General features: G+C 53.6%; 5 protein-coding genes across 5 annotated transcripts; 4 read left to right on the forward strand and 1 right to left on the reverse strand.

The window, feature by feature from the left end:
- Positions 1 to 2,366: 2,366 nt before the first annotated feature.
- On the forward strand, positions 2,367 to 3,308 carry HMPREF1120_02647 (uncharacterized protein; the record flags this gene model as incomplete). The annotated part of the gene is made up of 2 exons (XM_009156692.1): positions 2,367 to 2,654; positions 2,715 to 3,308. The coding sequence occupies 2 exons, from the start codon at positions 2,367 to 2,369 to the stop codon at positions 3,306 to 3,308; spliced, it is 882 nt and encodes a 293-aa protein (XP_009154940.1).
- An 875-nt stretch (positions 3,309 to 4,183) lies between these two features.
- HMPREF1120_02648 (uncharacterized protein) lies at positions 4,184 to 5,381 on the reverse strand. Its single transcript, XM_009156693.1, has 3 exons — positions 4,852 to 5,381; positions 4,682 to 4,782; positions 4,184 to 4,596 (listed from the first exon to the last, which is right to left on the reverse strand). The coding sequence occupies exons 1-3, from the start codon at positions 4,940 to 4,942 to the stop codon at positions 4,585 to 4,587; spliced, it is 204 nt and encodes a 67-aa protein (XP_009154941.1). The 5' UTR covers positions 4,943 to 5,381; the 3' UTR covers positions 4,184 to 4,584.
- Positions 5,382 to 6,508: 1,127 nt separating this feature from the next.
- Positions 6,509 to 7,902, forward strand: HMPREF1120_02649 (uncharacterized protein; the record flags this gene model as incomplete). The annotated part of the gene is made up of 4 exons (XM_009156694.1): positions 6,509 to 6,640; positions 6,695 to 7,099; positions 7,160 to 7,811; positions 7,871 to 7,902. 4 exons carry the CDS (start codon positions 6,509 to 6,511, stop codon positions 7,900 to 7,902), a joined length of 1,221 nt encoding a protein of 406 aa, XP_009154942.1.
- Positions 7,903 to 9,068: 1,166 nt separating this feature from the next.
- HMPREF1120_02650 (uncharacterized protein) lies at positions 9,069 to 10,136 on the forward strand (the record flags this gene model as incomplete). The annotated part of the gene is made up of 1 exon (XM_009156695.1): positions 9,069 to 10,136. The coding sequence occupies one exon, from the start codon at positions 9,069 to 9,071 to the stop codon at positions 10,134 to 10,136; it is 1,068 nt and encodes a 355-aa protein (XP_009154943.1).
- A 528-nt stretch (positions 10,137 to 10,664) lies between these two features.
- On the forward strand, positions 10,665 to 15,248 carry HMPREF1120_02651 (lysophospholipase nte1; the record flags this gene model as incomplete). Its single annotated transcript, XM_009156696.1, has 2 exons — positions 10,665 to 10,939; positions 10,988 to 15,248. 2 exons carry the CDS (start codon positions 10,665 to 10,667, stop codon positions 15,246 to 15,248), a joined length of 4,536 nt encoding a protein of 1,511 aa, XP_009154944.1.
- Positions 15,249 to 15,533: the final 285 nt, after the last annotated feature.

Raw genomic sequence — 15,533 nt, forward strand, 5'->3', positions numbered from 1 at the left:
CTACCTACTGAACATCGCGTTGCCGTTGCCTTGCCTTGCTTCGCGTTTTGGTTGCGGTTGCAGTCGCCGGTCTCTGTTCGTGCTCGGACGGGCGTCAAAGTACTCAGGCTGCTGCACTGTACGGTACCTAGTGGTAGTGGCCGTGACTGAGGTCTCCCCACTGCACGCCTATAAGCACTTGTCTAGCACTGCACACCACGATGATGCTGCTGCCACTGCAGGCGACGAGCACCTGATCTTCAACTTGCGGCTCTCAGGCATGACGGGCTTGAACCATCCCCTCAGGCGGAAAGAGCCTGTTCGGGCCGTTGCAAATTTTCATCCTGTTCCTGGTAGCGACCACTACCACTGCACTGGCAGTGCATGCACTATTATTACTAGTAACCTACACCAGCTGCTACTTTGACTGCTTCTGCCACTGCAGTGCCTGGGAGCGAACCAACCATCACCACTATAGGTACTAGTAGTACCCAGGTGGTATTAGTTCTCCAACCCAACTGGCGAGCCCATGTTACCACGACCTGCTAGAACCAAGATGGTAGTAGGGGTCGATTAGTCCGAGTCGCGAGACCACTTGCAGCTGGTGCCAGTGTACCTACTGTACCAACTCGACACCATTTGGGTGACGTTCAACTTCTGCTCCGAGTCGGCGAGACCGAAGGCCTCTGAGTTCCTACCTAGGTACCTAGTGGGTAGTAACATTTTTTATTGACACTGCACTGCTGCTGCGACCAAAAAAACCAGCAGCAGAACAGGCGTTTGGTGTCCTGTTTTCTCCAGCTGTTTACTGGCCTGAACAAGGAGACAAGAACTCCATCATGATTGTCCCGGCGCCAGTTGATCTCCAGCTCCATCGCATCGTCGGCGGCCGAATCGTTCCTCGTGGGCCGCTCGCCTCCATGCTTTCCGGCTGCCGACCTGGACCTGGACCTGGACCTGGACCTGGACCTCGACCTCGACCTCGATCTCGACCCTTCAACAACCGACGCTGGCCCACCCTCCCTCCGCCTTTTGGCTTCTGCCGGGCTGGCCCCAGGGAGGCCCAATTGCACCAGAATCGGAGGACTTGATGGGTCGTCGTACTTGTACCGGTAGGACTGTAGCATGCCAGTGGTACTTCTCGCATCTTCTCCGTCTGTGACCACCACAGGCACGTACTGTAGGATTGCACTGCGAGGGAGCCTTCGGAGCCACCAGCACCATTGCTGTGGACAGTACTTACAATAGTACTAATCCACTGGTAGTCCATCTTTCCTCGCACTTCTTTGCTCTCTACCTTGCAGTGAGTGATAGCACAATCACCACCCGCGACGGGTGTCGGCTACTGCTGTGCTGTCTGGATCGCCGCAGCACCCTCGACGGGCTCGTCTTCCGTCGTCCATATCCACTCAAAGTTAACTACTGAATCTGCCCTTGAAGATCGTGTGCCGGAGAACAACCCGCAATCGTACCAGTCCACTTCTTTTTTCACTGCCACTGCCACCACTCTCGTCGCCCGTCCCTCGACCGTCGACCCTCGCCCTCGACCATCCTCCCGCGACACGGCGCTCTACTCTACATACTTCTGACGACAAGACAGGTCACTGCATCAGTCGCTCGTCACCCTCTCAAACACTTCTCTCCCCGTTCTCCCCTTCCGTTCCCCTCGCAAACCCCTGGACCATCCTTCGTCCCCTACCACTGGACGCCACCACTCACCACCACTGGCTTCGCTGCCACACTCGACATGATTTGGCCTGTCGCCTGATCCACCGCCGCCGATCCGAAACCCTTCGCAAAGACCGCGACCAGGCGAAAAAGTTGTTGGCTGCTTCTATACGGAGTACATCAACCCGTCCCTACCCTGGCAATCTTCCGGAATCTTATTTGGCTTTCTTTTCCGCCCGCATTTATACATATCTCGACCACTGCACGGCACTGCACTGCGCTGCACTGGGCATTCTGCATCGTTATTGTTCGCAGGACAATTCTTCTAGTTGAACGGGCGCAAGTCTAGACCAGACCTGCTGGACTTTTCAGTCCATCGCTTGCCCTTTTCTGCTACAGGCCTGTTCAAGTTGTCTTCGGCTCTCTGCATCGAAGCCGCGGCGCAAGGCCATACACTGGCTTAATATGCGACCCATTAATCCCTCCAATAGTCTGTCGCCGCCTCCCAGTGCATCCCCGGTGAATCTATCCAACGCTGGCAGTGGTCCACCATTTCGGCCCGCCAACAATAGCAATAGCAACAACGACAGCAATGCCAATAGTCAGAGTCACGGTCACGGTCACGGCCACAGCAACAACACCACCTCGTCGACGTGGGACAAACCCGAACGTGCCCGCACCTCGCACGCTTGCGAACCATGTCGTGAACGAAAAACAAAATGCGACGGGTCCCGGCCAGCCTGTCGGCGATGCCTTCATACCGGCACGACCTGCTACTATGGCTACGGCAAGGGATGGAGGAAGCGAAAGTCAGTGAACCAGCCAGCTTCGATCATGGTGAATTGGTATTTGTTAAAGTGGAAATGCTGACCAAATTTGCCTACAGAACCGCGGAGGATCTTACAGCCACCTCACGTCGCTTGGCCAGATATGAGACTCTCTTAAACCAGATCATGCCCATGGTTTCTCCCGAAGTCAGAGCCTTGATTGAGGACGCCGGTGAAACTGTACGTCTGCCCGATTGTATCTTCTATCAGAGCGAAAGCTGCTAAGACAACGTTTCATAGGATGGTTCGAATGCGTCCAATACCTCGGAAACGCCGGAAATCGATTTCGGTGTGCCTCCTCAGCGGCTCGACTCGGGTCTGGTCGGTCCTGGCGGCCGGATTATCCTGCCCTTGCCTGTTCCCAGCCCCCATGTTCCTGTGGTGTCGCGATCGTCCACTTCGTCCGGGACATTCGAAGTGGTGCCAGGAACTACTGTCGGCCCTCCACCATCTGTACCACCACCGCCATCTCTACCAAGTGGCACGCCTGCCTCATCCTCCAACGTCTCAACTTCTCAACGACTGTCACCGGATTCCATTGCCTTGACTCGATTACCCTCCATCACATCAGAGGGCATCCTGCTCGAGACGGGTCGTGCCCCCGATCTCTCGCCGCCGCCGACGGGGCCTCCTCCTCTCCTAGCGCAGGGACAGTTGGTCCCCGATTCCACCGGCAGTTACGGACCAGAACGGTTGGGGTCATTACAGGCCTTGCCGAGTCACACCTCTCTTGGAGGTTGGTCCGCTGAATCCCATTCTAGACGATTAAATGCTGACTCCTGGACAAGAGACGCCGCGGTTGCCACAGTTCTCCCCTGGTTGACGACGAGTTGAACTGGGCACGATCTATTGATTCAATGATATACAACTACCCTACACTACAGTTCCGCCCGACCTGAGAAGACGTGACGCGTTGCCGCAATAACACGGGATCCCGTCGGGCCGTTGTCCCGCGTTTCGCCGGGTCGACCGCGATACACCATGAAAGAGTCAATCCGTACGGCTCGAGCGCATCAGGGGAAGCTAGACCACTATACAGGCAAGCCGGATTGGATATCTTTCAGTATCTCCTACTATACCCAGGTACCTGTAACTGAGAGTATGGCACCTACAGCAGTTAGGTCATGGAAGGCAGGGCACTGTTGGCGGGCCGGGATCCAAAAGAAATCCCGAGGCTCCTACCAGTAGCTAGCACGGAGTTCAGCACGGAAGCTAGCGCAGAGCGAGTGGCTGCAACTTCAACTCTATTGGACTAGCAAGAAGAGATCGACACTCGAATGGGAGAACAAGGATATTCACACGAGAAACGAGAGACGATGATGGGATGCGTGGCTGAGGACAATGACGAAACAGAAACGCCAAAGTTGGAGAAATCCCACATTTTTCTTCTCCATGCGAGATACTGTAGTTGTAGACCAAAGGTGTGTGTGCCCTTGGCCACCGCTATACCGAATCAATATCGGCAAAGCCGATGAACTTGGCCAAGGGCCAGCTGGCGCGGGGGCGCCACTACAACAATAATAGGTACAGTAATACCAGGTACAGGAATTTTTGTTGCAGCTGCCTCTCCCGTCCTGGATTGTTTCGCGCGCGCGGCGTGCTGGAGACCCCGTAAGGATGAACTAGGTACAACTGTATACCTCTAACTGGTTTTCATGTCCATGTTCGTGTTTCTGTTCGTTTCTTTCCGGACACGGGGACGGGGACTGTGGGACGATGCAGTGTTTAGTTGTAGGTATGTTGTACCTAGGTACAGTATCTTGGTGGGCTTTATTACTGCATTCCCCCACGAGTAAGGTACCTACCTAGTAGGTACCTAGGAGAGTACCATCAGCCTGTACTGTACAGTACCAACTGCAAGAGGCCGCGGGGCCCCGAATTTCCTACTAGGTACCTAGGTACCTACGGGCACCGTGACACGCGGGTATCTAAGGTACTATAGAATTCTGATATGGCTCTGTGAGATGATGAACATATTCTTGAATTCAGGTCCGAGTTCGTGGACCATTTCATTATAAAGGCCTGAATCATGCCTCAACTACCTAGGTAGGTAATTAAGGTATTGCTAGGCTAGGCTGATTCTGTCTTTGTTTTATATCCAAATCCTTGTTTAGTTGCTGATCTGTTTCGTGCACGAGAGACACCAAGTCAGTCAAAAAGCTGTGTGATGGCAGATGATTGTGAGGGCTTCGCTCGCTCGCACGTACCTTGTCAGGAATGTCTTTGCCAGTGGCCTTCTCGACTAGACCCCGGGCCTTGTCGGTGATTTTCTCGTTGGTGCTGCGCTGCTTGGCTGGGTCGATTTTGCCTGAGAAATCAAAAGGTTAGAATTGTTTTTTGATCGCGATAAATAAGGGAAGGAGGTCTCAGGGCTTACCGCCTCCGTATTTCTTTTCGACAGCGTCGAGGCCTTTGTCGAGGTAGTCCTCTTGCTGGTTGGAGCCAGCGGCTGTTCCTTGGGTGTTCATGGTGATGGCTTGTTAGAGGGCTGGAATAAAGCTAGCGAGATATGTTTTGGCTAGAGATGAATAACGTTCGGTTTGACCGGTATGCTGGCAGTGAGATAGATAAAAGCGGGAAAATGGAGGACTTGGGACGGCGAGAAGCATGTGCGAGTCCTATATACCTTACCTCTCCCACCTGCGCGGTCTGACGGAACACAAACAAACCACTGGACCTTGGAAGCTTGAACCTCAAGCCGTCATCGCATAGCGCGGGCTGCTGATTCACTCGACCGGGAGCAGGTTTGGGCAGCCTGAGCCCTGTTCCAACGCAGCGTGCTCCAGAATACAACGACAATGCACGAATGCAGTGCACCCGAATACATCATAGCAAGCTTCGTCATCCTGATGGTGGGAAGAAGCAGTGATTGGGCGGCTACCAAATGGAGTCGGTTATCGACTTTCCACTGCAAGGTTGGACCAAGGTGTTTTACAGCCTGAGGAGCAGGTTGAAGCTGGAGCCACTGCATGGCCATGGAGTGCCAGTTGCCCCACGACTGTCATGATATACGTCATGCGTCCATGCACGATTGTATCACGTGGCAGCACATCCCGGATCAACACGTGACCAGGATTAGGCACGTGAGTTGGCTTGGCACTCTCTTGTCCCGTCTCAGGCTGACATGCCTGAAACACTCTTCCTCCATGACAGCCTCACCACTGCCGGCTCATCCATTCTCCGAGGCCATTGACGCATCTACAAACACTCAACTGTCTCATCTGTTCCCTTGGTGTATAGATGTCCCTGAGCGAGCAGGAAGGCTGCCCTATTTTGTGCCTTCTCGGTATAGCCGCTGACGCCCAGTATCTTATCGGCCATCTCTATCTACAAGGCTACATCTACCCGCAACATCTTCACTACCCTGATCCGTCGCATGCAGATTGCAGTGCTATGAAATTGGAATGGTTCGTCTCAGCCTTGTTCTAGCTTCCCGCAGCTAGCGATCATGGGCGCCTCGACCAGCTGAGCCACCACGACAAAGAGATCTCTGTGGTGATCTGCCCAGCTCCTCCGCTGTTCCACCCACAGCAGATCTTGTCCGGCGTCAGATACAGTCTCGGAGATTTTCCACATCCGAGCAGGAATATACCGGGTTTGGAAGGCTACTGTCCTCCTCCTCTCCTGGCGCTCGTCTCTGCTACAACGCCATGAGCCGAGTTGAAACGACTCCTTCGAATTCCCCGTATCATAATTTGTAGTTTTTGGAACTCACCGTCGCAAAGTTGCTGGATCATACAGAGGTAGGAGGGTTGTTCGGATCGTCGAGCTTCCTGTTTCGGCTCTCTCGATATATGTCTATATATTCTCATCATATTTCCCAGTCATGGTGTTGAACAATCGGACTCCATTACCAGAGAAGCTACATTTTCATTCTTTCCAAGACTTTTGACAAGTCTATTCAATCTTTTCTCATTTGGACTTCTAAGAAGCCTCGTTCATTTACCTTCTTGTGCTGGCCACTCTTTCTTTCACTTCGCTGACCCGAGTATATTCTTGATTCCTGAACCAACCTCAGAAGTCGCCCCTCTAAAATGAAGTCATTCACTCTTTCTGCCCTGAGCACCCTCTTCGCCGGCCTGGCTCTAGCCCATCCGGTCGACCTCTCCAGGCGCACAGCGGGCCTCTCTGATGTGGACGTTACGATTCTCCAATTTGCTCTGACAGTGAGATAACATGCATAACTCTTGATCGTCTTGCTCCGTCTAACACCATCTCAGCTCGAGCACCTTGAAAACACCTTCTACCAAACGGCCTTCAACACATTCACCTTGCAACACTTTGTTGACGCTGGCTTCAGTGAGGACTTCTTCCTTAATCTCCAGTTCATCGCAGCAGACGAGTCCGCCCACGTCGTTCTGCTACAGACAGCTATTCAGGGAGCTGGCGTCGTGCCGGTTAAGCCATGCCAGTATAACTTCCCCGTCACCGACGTGGCTAGCTTTGTTGCATTGTCCGCCATTCTCGAGAGTGTCGGCACCAGTGCATACCTTGGCGCCGCCCCATTTGTCGGTTCAAAGGACATTCTTGGTGTTGCTGCCAGTATCATGGTCACCGAGGCACTACACACATCACTGCAGAGGTCGTCAGTGGGTGCCATTGGCGCTCCCGACCCATTCGGAACAGTATGACCCAGAGGCCTCCCCTATTGGTCTGATTTGGTTGACTGACTGATGCACACCCAGCCTCTCGATGCCAACTCGGTTTTTACTCTTGCCGCCCAGTTTATCACCTCGTGTCCTCCAGAAAACCCACCTCTGCCTTTCACTGCTTTCCCTGGCTTGAAGGTTGATGCGCAGTCGTGCTTAGCTGAGAACACCGCTGCTCAAGCGGCCGCGTCCGCGACAGCAAGCAACACGACCTCTACTGGCACTACCGCTGCTACCTCAGACTCCAGCAGCACGGCCACAACTGCTGCAACATCCGCGGGTGCCGCCGCCGTAGCAACCACAGCTTCCACCGCTGCATCAGCCACCACCGAGTCTACTTCTACTGGCGCCAGTGCAACTCAAACAGCCGCGGCACAGCGCATGCGAGCCCGTACGAATCAGTCATCGGCGGTCTCCTGCGATGCTCCCTCGGCCGGCTCAGCTCTCAAACTGGTGCCCGACTTCAGCACATCGAAAAAAGACCTAAGCCAGGTGAGCCAAGTCTTTGTGACGTTCATCGCCGGTCTGAATGTTGTCTCCGTCGGTGCCCAGCTTTCGCAGTCGGGAATGACTGCCGCCATTCCCAACAATATTGGGGGCCAAGTGTTTGTATTCATTACAGCCATCGATGTTAGTGGCAAAAAACTGAGCGACTCGGATGTTTTATTCGGTCCGGCGATCATGGAAGGTGAGTTATCTGACTTGTTTCTTGCGCTTGCAGCCCAGCCTTTCCAAACCTACCATTAGCTCAAGCTGGCTTTTATTTTGTGGTTCTGTAGGCTAACAATCGTTCTATGACAGTTGCCCCAGCCGTTCCTTCGATCGTCAAGCAAACTTAATCCCAGAATATTGCTAAGAGCGACACCACTGAGAGAACTGTCGCGAGTGAGGGCAGAACAAGTCATCGGCATGACCCATGTGGGTAAAGAAGCGATGACAATGGTCCGCAGCGACATGGCGGATGATGTGGCACCCGGATTCCGGCGACGGTCAATGCGAGGTGGTTTTTACTATTGATAGCGACGAAGGCGATAAATGACGCGATGGCAGTAACGCTGATTAGTTGACTTCTCTTCAAAGGTTTCTGAAGAGGCTTCGTGGAATGTGATAACGTCCATTGATTGTAGAGCTTGGAAGTTTGTTGGAAGGCAATGATGATATGGAGATTGTCCTATCAGATTGGCGTCAGGCCGCTCCTGATTGGTTGATCGACGTTGCTTGCTTTTGCCCACGTCTCACTGATATAGAATATCTCTGGAGCCGCTCTCTCCATAACCTTTGTTAAGAATAGACTGTTATTTTCCTTTTCTGGCGTTCCTGCCTAGAAGAATTGTGTTCGTCTAGAGACTGCATCGAGGTTCGGCTTGGGGCAACACAGATACTATAGATTTACAATGGCGCAAGCAAGAATATACTTTGGTCGCTTTATCTCAGCGCCGCAGCCGGATAAAGTGTTGATTCGAACCGGCGCAGTGCTTGTAAACCGGACAGATGGAAGGGGCGTCATTAAGAAGGCGGATTGGACAGTGAAATCTCCTGAGGAAGCTATCAGCAAATTTGGAATTGAAGCTCCAGTTATCACAACGAGGGAGAACGGATTCTTTTTCCCTGGCTTTATTGGTGAGTGCTACCGCGACAGTTCTTTCAGGCCTCAGCTTGTTGGGTGCTGCCATTGTCGAGGCATCGGAGTCATCTCCAATCCACTGCTGTGAACAACCAATGAGCACTTTGGCAGGCGGCAGATGTGAATGGATGGTCTGCACGAGGCCGGTTCAAGCAGCAAAACCATGAACGCAGGTTGGCTAACAGCCTCTCGCGAACAGACACCCATATACATGCGCCGCAATATCCAAATGCGGGTATATTCGGGAAATCAACGCTTCTCGACTGGTTGACGACATATACGTTCCCATTGGAGTCTTCGTTGGGCAACCCAAAGTCACCCATGTACAAGGATTCGGTCGAGCCACCGAACCCACTTGCCCGAGCAAAGGCGGTCTACAACAGAGTCGTCTCGCGGACGCTTGCCAATGGAACCACTACGGCATCATACTATGCCACGATACACGTGGCTGCCACCAACCTACTGGCCGACACTGCGTTTGCCCGAGGACAACGAGCTTACATTGGACGAGTGTGCATGGACCGGCCCGAGACATGCCCGGATTACTACCGAGACGAGAGTACGGATGAGACGATAGCCAATACACAAGCGAGCATCGACCATTGCAAGTCGCTGGATCCTTCTGGGGAGCTGTTGGCACACATCGTCACACCCCGCTTTGCTCCCAGCTGTCTGCCCGAAACACTGTCGCGGCTGGGTGAGCTGGCAAAGGACCAAAATCTTCGAGTGCAGACGCACATTTCGGAAAACCTGAATGAGATCAAACTCGTCAAGCAGCTGTTTCCGGACCAGGCTAGTTATAGTGACGTCTACGACCACCATGGGCTGTTGACGCCACGCACCATTCTAGCCCACGCCATCCATCTCAGCAGAGACGAGATGAGACTGATCAAATGCAGAGAAGCAAAGATCAGCCATTGTCCCGCCAGCAACAGCGCGCTGGGTAGTGGCTTCTGCCCCGTACGAGTATTGTTGGATGAAGGGCTCGAGGTTGGTCTGGGGACGGACGTCAGCGGTGGATATAGCTCCAGTATCCTCGATGCGGTCCGCAACGCTTGCATGGTGAGTCGCCATGTCAGCTATCTCCATGATGGTGATGGGAGATACAATGTTGGTGTTGCCGAGGCACTGTGGCTGGCCACCGTGGGCGGGGCAAAGGTGGTCGGCATGGAAGGGCGGCTAGGCAGGTTTGAGGTAGGGATGCTGTGGGATGTTCAAGAAATCGTCCTGGGCAATGTCGACTCGAATGGCGATGGAGATGATGCGGAAGTGGACGTCTTTGGCTGGGAGAGCTGGGAAGACCGCGTCGACAAGTGGGTGTGGAATGGGGACGATAGGAATGTCCGGCGGGTATGGGTTGGTGGCAGGTTGGTTCATGAGAGGCGGTGATAGAGCAGCATTCAGGAAGCTTACCTTAGATATACCATAGACACAGGTGGTACTACGTACAATGTACCTTCAAGTCACGTAGAATCAAGGTCAAACATCAGCGGCAAGGCTGAAGCCTTGCGTGTAGGTGCACTGACTGCACTGGCATGTGAAAGTGCGGGAAGGGGCTGGTTGACCTAATCGCGGATAAACTTTCCGATGGAATTCCTCCGTTTTGCATCCCGCGGGATTGGCCCAGGTACGTACAGTACCTATCACCTAGGTGCCCAGGTGCCTATAGGTAGGTATCTTACAGTGTAGTATGCCACCACACTGCCCTGTACTGCACTCCAACTGCTGCCACCACCGATTTATTCCTAGACCCTCTCGCCGTTGCCAACACGTGCACTCTTCATTGACCAGCGTTGTCTCCCTGAGATTCCTCTCCTTGCGACGCACCATGACCATGACCTATCTTTTCTGGCAGTCGACTCGCAGGTAGAGCAGAGATGCCCCGTCTCACTGGCCTGCATGTGCATATTCCTCACAATGGCTGCGATGGCGTCCTCTTCATCGACATTGCCGGCAAGCCTTGGATCGCCATCGGCCACACTCTCTAGCATCACCCCGCCCTCGATGAACGCGACCGGCCAGTATGGCCATTCCGGTCACTCCTCTGGCTTCGGCCATGCTCTCTTGTCGCTTGTGACCTTTATTCCTGGCGGGTTGTTCTGGATCGTTACATTCACTACCATCACCCTCCCAAGATGGCTGTTCACTCTTTTCTCCATGAGCCTGACTTTCACCATGAACTTTACTACTTTGTAAGCATACATCTGTGTCATTTTCGACCAGAACTGACAATGGTGCAGGCTCCTTATCTTCCTGGCGGTCGTCTCGACCATCAGCTGGTTCATCCGCTACCGCTACCTGAACGTCTATGCCCGCCTACCTGAAGAACCCAAGAGAAAAGAACCACAGATAGATTTGTTTCCAGACACGCAAGATGGAGATTCAAAGCCCGGGCTGGCAAATTACCTTGACGAGTTCCTCAGCGCCATCAAAGTGTTTGGATATCTCGAGAGACCGGTATTTCACGAGTTGACCAGGACAATGCAGACTAGGAAACTCATTGCTGGAGAAACGTTGCTTCTCGAGGAAGAGAAAGGCTTCTGTCTGGTTGTGGACGGTTTGGTGCAGATCTTCGTCAAGTCCTTGAGGGAAGTGTCAGACGATCCGGCGGCGGGCCAAGCAGGACTTTTTAACAATGATGAAGAAGGCTATCATGAAGGCAACCAGGGCTACCAGTTGCTGACCGAAGTCAAGAATGGAGCGTCAATGTCGTCGCTCTTCTCCATCTTGTCGCTCTTTACAGAAGATATAAAGCTGCGCCATGCCGACGGAGTCAACCCTCCCTCGGCCTTTTCCAATCACATGTCCAATACTCCTGATTCGGTAGTGACCAGCCCTACTACGCAGCCGTCGACACCAGCTATGCCTGTCTCTGGTCATCCTCGAGAAGGTCTCGCAAAAGCAAGGTTGCCGAGTGTCCCACCGCTCAGTCTTGGTGCTGCATTTGACGAACGCCACTATCAACAACAACATCAACAGCCGCAACAAGACAAAGCTAAGACCGGCCCCTCGGCGCATCCTGACATTGTGGCCAGGGCGGTGGTGGATACGACAATTGCCATCATCCCCGCAAGTGCTTTTCGCCGGCTGACCAGGGTGTATCCCAAAGCCACTGCTCATATAGTCCAGGTCATATTGACTCGATTGCATCGCGTAACCCTTTCTACGGCACATCAATATCTGGGATTGACCTCGGAAGTGCTGCAGATCGAGAAGTTGATGAACAAGTACACCAGCTATGATTTGCCAAATCACCTACGTGGCGACGCGTTGGATCGCCTGCGAGACAAATTTGCAAAGGAGCGGGACAGGATCGGACTGGAGGAAGGGACTAAAGGCATTGCCTTGCACAACCCACGGGCTCATCGGAGGAGATCGTCAAGCGGTCTGCGGAGGGAAGCAGCGATGGCAGCCCGGCTGTCGGCGACGAGGCGAACTCCGCCCCTGAACTCGAGGCCAAGTGGTCTTTCTCAGGCGTCTGGTACCTCAAACGGAAACGCGCCCGAACCTTCGGAAAGCTCCAGGCCCAACCAAAGGCCGACCAGTCTGCATATGCCGCCAATATCGAACACGCTCAGTATGCCAAGTCCCGAGGCAGTGAAAGCCGAGGCGGGCAGTCCATTGGGGAATCGTGAGCAGCCGCTGTTTAGGCCGTTCGCGGATGATATCCCGCATCGGCCAGAGTCCATCAATGAGGACAGTCTTTTCCGGGAATCAGTCTTGGAATGTATCGGCAAGGCCATCGGTCTAGATGAGGCGATCAACCAGTCCATGAAAAGAGGATTGGCGTCGGTGGAACAATCTCCACGGCTCGTCTCCTACGATGCAAGGAGACAAACTGCCATTTTCAACAACGCTTTCGGGTTCATCGATCCGTACGAGGATTCTGCCGATGGGGAGTCCGACTCAGCCTCGGCCTCCGCTGCCAGTGTCTCTGGTTCATTTCACGCACAGTCGTTGAACGAAGAGCTGATAGATGACGTGGAGATCGTTTACTTCCCAAAGGGCTCTGTTCTTGTGGAACAAGGTGAGCGAAATCCCGGGCTTTATTACGTTATTGACGGGTTTCTCGATGTGAGTATCCCGGTGGAGGAAAAGGAAGATAGAAATCTTGCACGAGAAGCAAATGACCGGAAAACACGAGACGATGGCACCTTGCAACTTCGAAGGACAAAGACGGGCAATTCGCGCGCGTCTTCCGTCGCCGCTATTCCCGGACAGCCCAAGGAGGGCAGAAGAATGGTGCAAAAATCGCTGTTTCTGGTGAAGCCAGGAGGCGTTGCCGGTTACGTCGGCACATTGTCCTCCTACCGAAGCTTTACAGATGTCACAGCAAAGACGGACGTCTATGTTGGCTTCCTTCCTCGGGCATCTTTAGAACGCGTCGCCGAGAAGTATCCGGCGGTGCTGCTTACCATGGCGAAAAGGCTCACCAGTCTCCTCCCGCGCTTGATCCTACATATCGACTTTGCGCTCGAGTGGGTTCAAGTCAACGCAGGGCAGGTCATTCATCATCAAGGCGATGAAAGTGATGCCATTTACATCGTCCTCAACGGTCGGCTCCGAGCTGTTCGGGAGCTCGAAAATGGAGAAATGCGCGTGACCGGAGAATATGGCCAAGGGGAAAGCATTGGGGAGCTTGAAGTCATGACGGATGCGAATAGATCGGCCACTCTCCATGCCATTCGAGATACCGAACTTGCCAAATTTCCCAGAAGCCTGTTCAACAGCTTGGCGCAAGAACATCCCAACATTACCATTCAGATCTCCAGGCTGATAGCGCAGCGAATGCGGGCACTCATCGAAGCGCCGTTGTCGGAGAACGGGCAGGAAAGGGGAAAGGCCGCGCTGAGCGACTCGGGCACCTCGAATCTGAATCTGCGCACGATAGCAGTCTTGCCGGTTACTGCGGGGGTTCCCGTGGTTGAGTTCGGTAACCGTCTCGTGGCGGCACTGAGTCAAGTTGGCGTGCCCAATGGAGTTTCGCTGCTCAACAATTCCATCATCTTGAGCCATCTTGGCCGGCACGCTTTTACGCGAATGGGCCGGTTGAAGTTGTCACAGTATCTTGCGGATCTGGAGGAAAAGTACGGAATGCTCCTGTACATTGCCGATACCAATGTCAACGCACCCTGGACGCAGACCTGTATCTCACAGGCGGACTGTATTCTGTTGGTTGGACTCGCCGACGGCTCTCCAAGCATTGGCGAGTACGAACGATTTTTGCTAGGCATGAAATCCACAGCGCGCAAAGATCTGGTGCTCCTCCACTTGGATCGGTTTACTCCGCCCGGCCTTACCAGCAGATGGCTGCGGAACAGGATGTGGATCAATGGAGGCCACCATCACGTCCAAATGGCATTCCGTGTGAACCCGGAAGTGACGCCTCACGCGCAACCCAGACGACTGGGATCGGCCATCAAGCAAAGAGTACAAGTCATCCAAGCCGAGATTCAAAAGTACACGTCTCGAAGGATCCGGCACGCACCTCTGTATTCGGCGGATCGGCCGTTCAAAGGGGATCTGCACCGACTGGCGCGGCGGCTCTGCGGCAAATCCGTCGGTTTGGTGCTCGGCGGAGGCGGCGCTCGGGGCATTGCACATGTGGGAGTGATACAGGCGCTCGAAGAGGCAGGGATTCCAATCGACATTGTCGGCGGGACGTCGATCGGTGCATTCATGGGAGCATTGTATGCGCGTGACGCAGACACAGTTCCCATGTACGGACGAGCGAAGAAATTCTCTGGCCGCATGGGCAGCATGTGGCGGTTCGCTCTGGACCTGACATACCCCTCAGCGGCGTACACGACAGGGCATGAATTCAACCGGGGAATCTTCAAGGCGTTTGGCAATTCGCAAATTGAAGATTTCTGGTTATCCTTCTACTGCAACACGACCAACATCAGCAAATCGCGCGCCGAGATCCACACTTCGGGATACGCGTGGCGCTACGTCCGCGCCAGCATGTCTCTTGCGGGCTTGTTGCCGCCCATCTGCGACGAAGGCAGCATGTTGTTGGATGGAGGATACATGGACAACCTGACCGTGTCGCACATGAAGAGTCTGGGCACAGACCTCGTTTTTGCAGTCGACGTCGGCAGTCTAGACGACGACACTCCGCAACAGTACGGAGATACCTTGTCGGGTTTCTGGGCCCTGTTTAATCGCTGGAATCCGTTTTCTTCAACTCCGAACCCCCCGACGCTGAGTGATATTCAAGCGAGACTTGCTTACGTCAGTTCTGTCGATGCCTTGGAAAGAGCAAAAGCTACGCCGGGGTGTTTGTATATGAGACCGCCTATCGATGCCTATGCCACGCTGGACTTTGCCAAGTTTGATGAGATTTACGAAGTGGGGTACTCGTATGCTAAGGAATATTTGGCCCGGCTGAAGAATGATGGTGAGTTGAAGAGTGTTATTGAGATGTGGTCGGGTAAGGGGGGCGAGGAAGGTGATAAGGGACTGTTGAGAGCCATGGCGCCTAGGAGAGCTAGTATTTGATGTGGTTCATCCTACGGAGCGAAGCGGAGTAGGTATAGACAGACTTGTTACAATACGAAGCGAAGTGGAGTAGGTACCGAAGTAGGTACCGAAGTAGGTACATGTTATAATAACCAGGTATACAGCAGACATGACTTGACTTGGTCTAGAAAAGAGCCAATGCAATGCAATGAAAAATCTACCTAGGTAATCAATCCGCTTTGAACTGGGGAACGAAACAAACGGCTTGGCCCCAAGGGATGCCACCCACGGTTTGTGGGGAAAGTTGATTGTGTAAACTCGGCA

This window comes from Exophiala dermatitidis (genome assembly GCF_000230625.1).
Source record: "Exophiala dermatitidis NIH/UT8656 unplaced genomic scaffold supercont1.2, whole genome shotgun sequence".
Classification (NCBI taxonomy): Eukaryota; Fungi; Ascomycota; class Eurotiomycetes; order Chaetothyriales; family Herpotrichiellaceae; genus Exophiala; species Exophiala dermatitidis.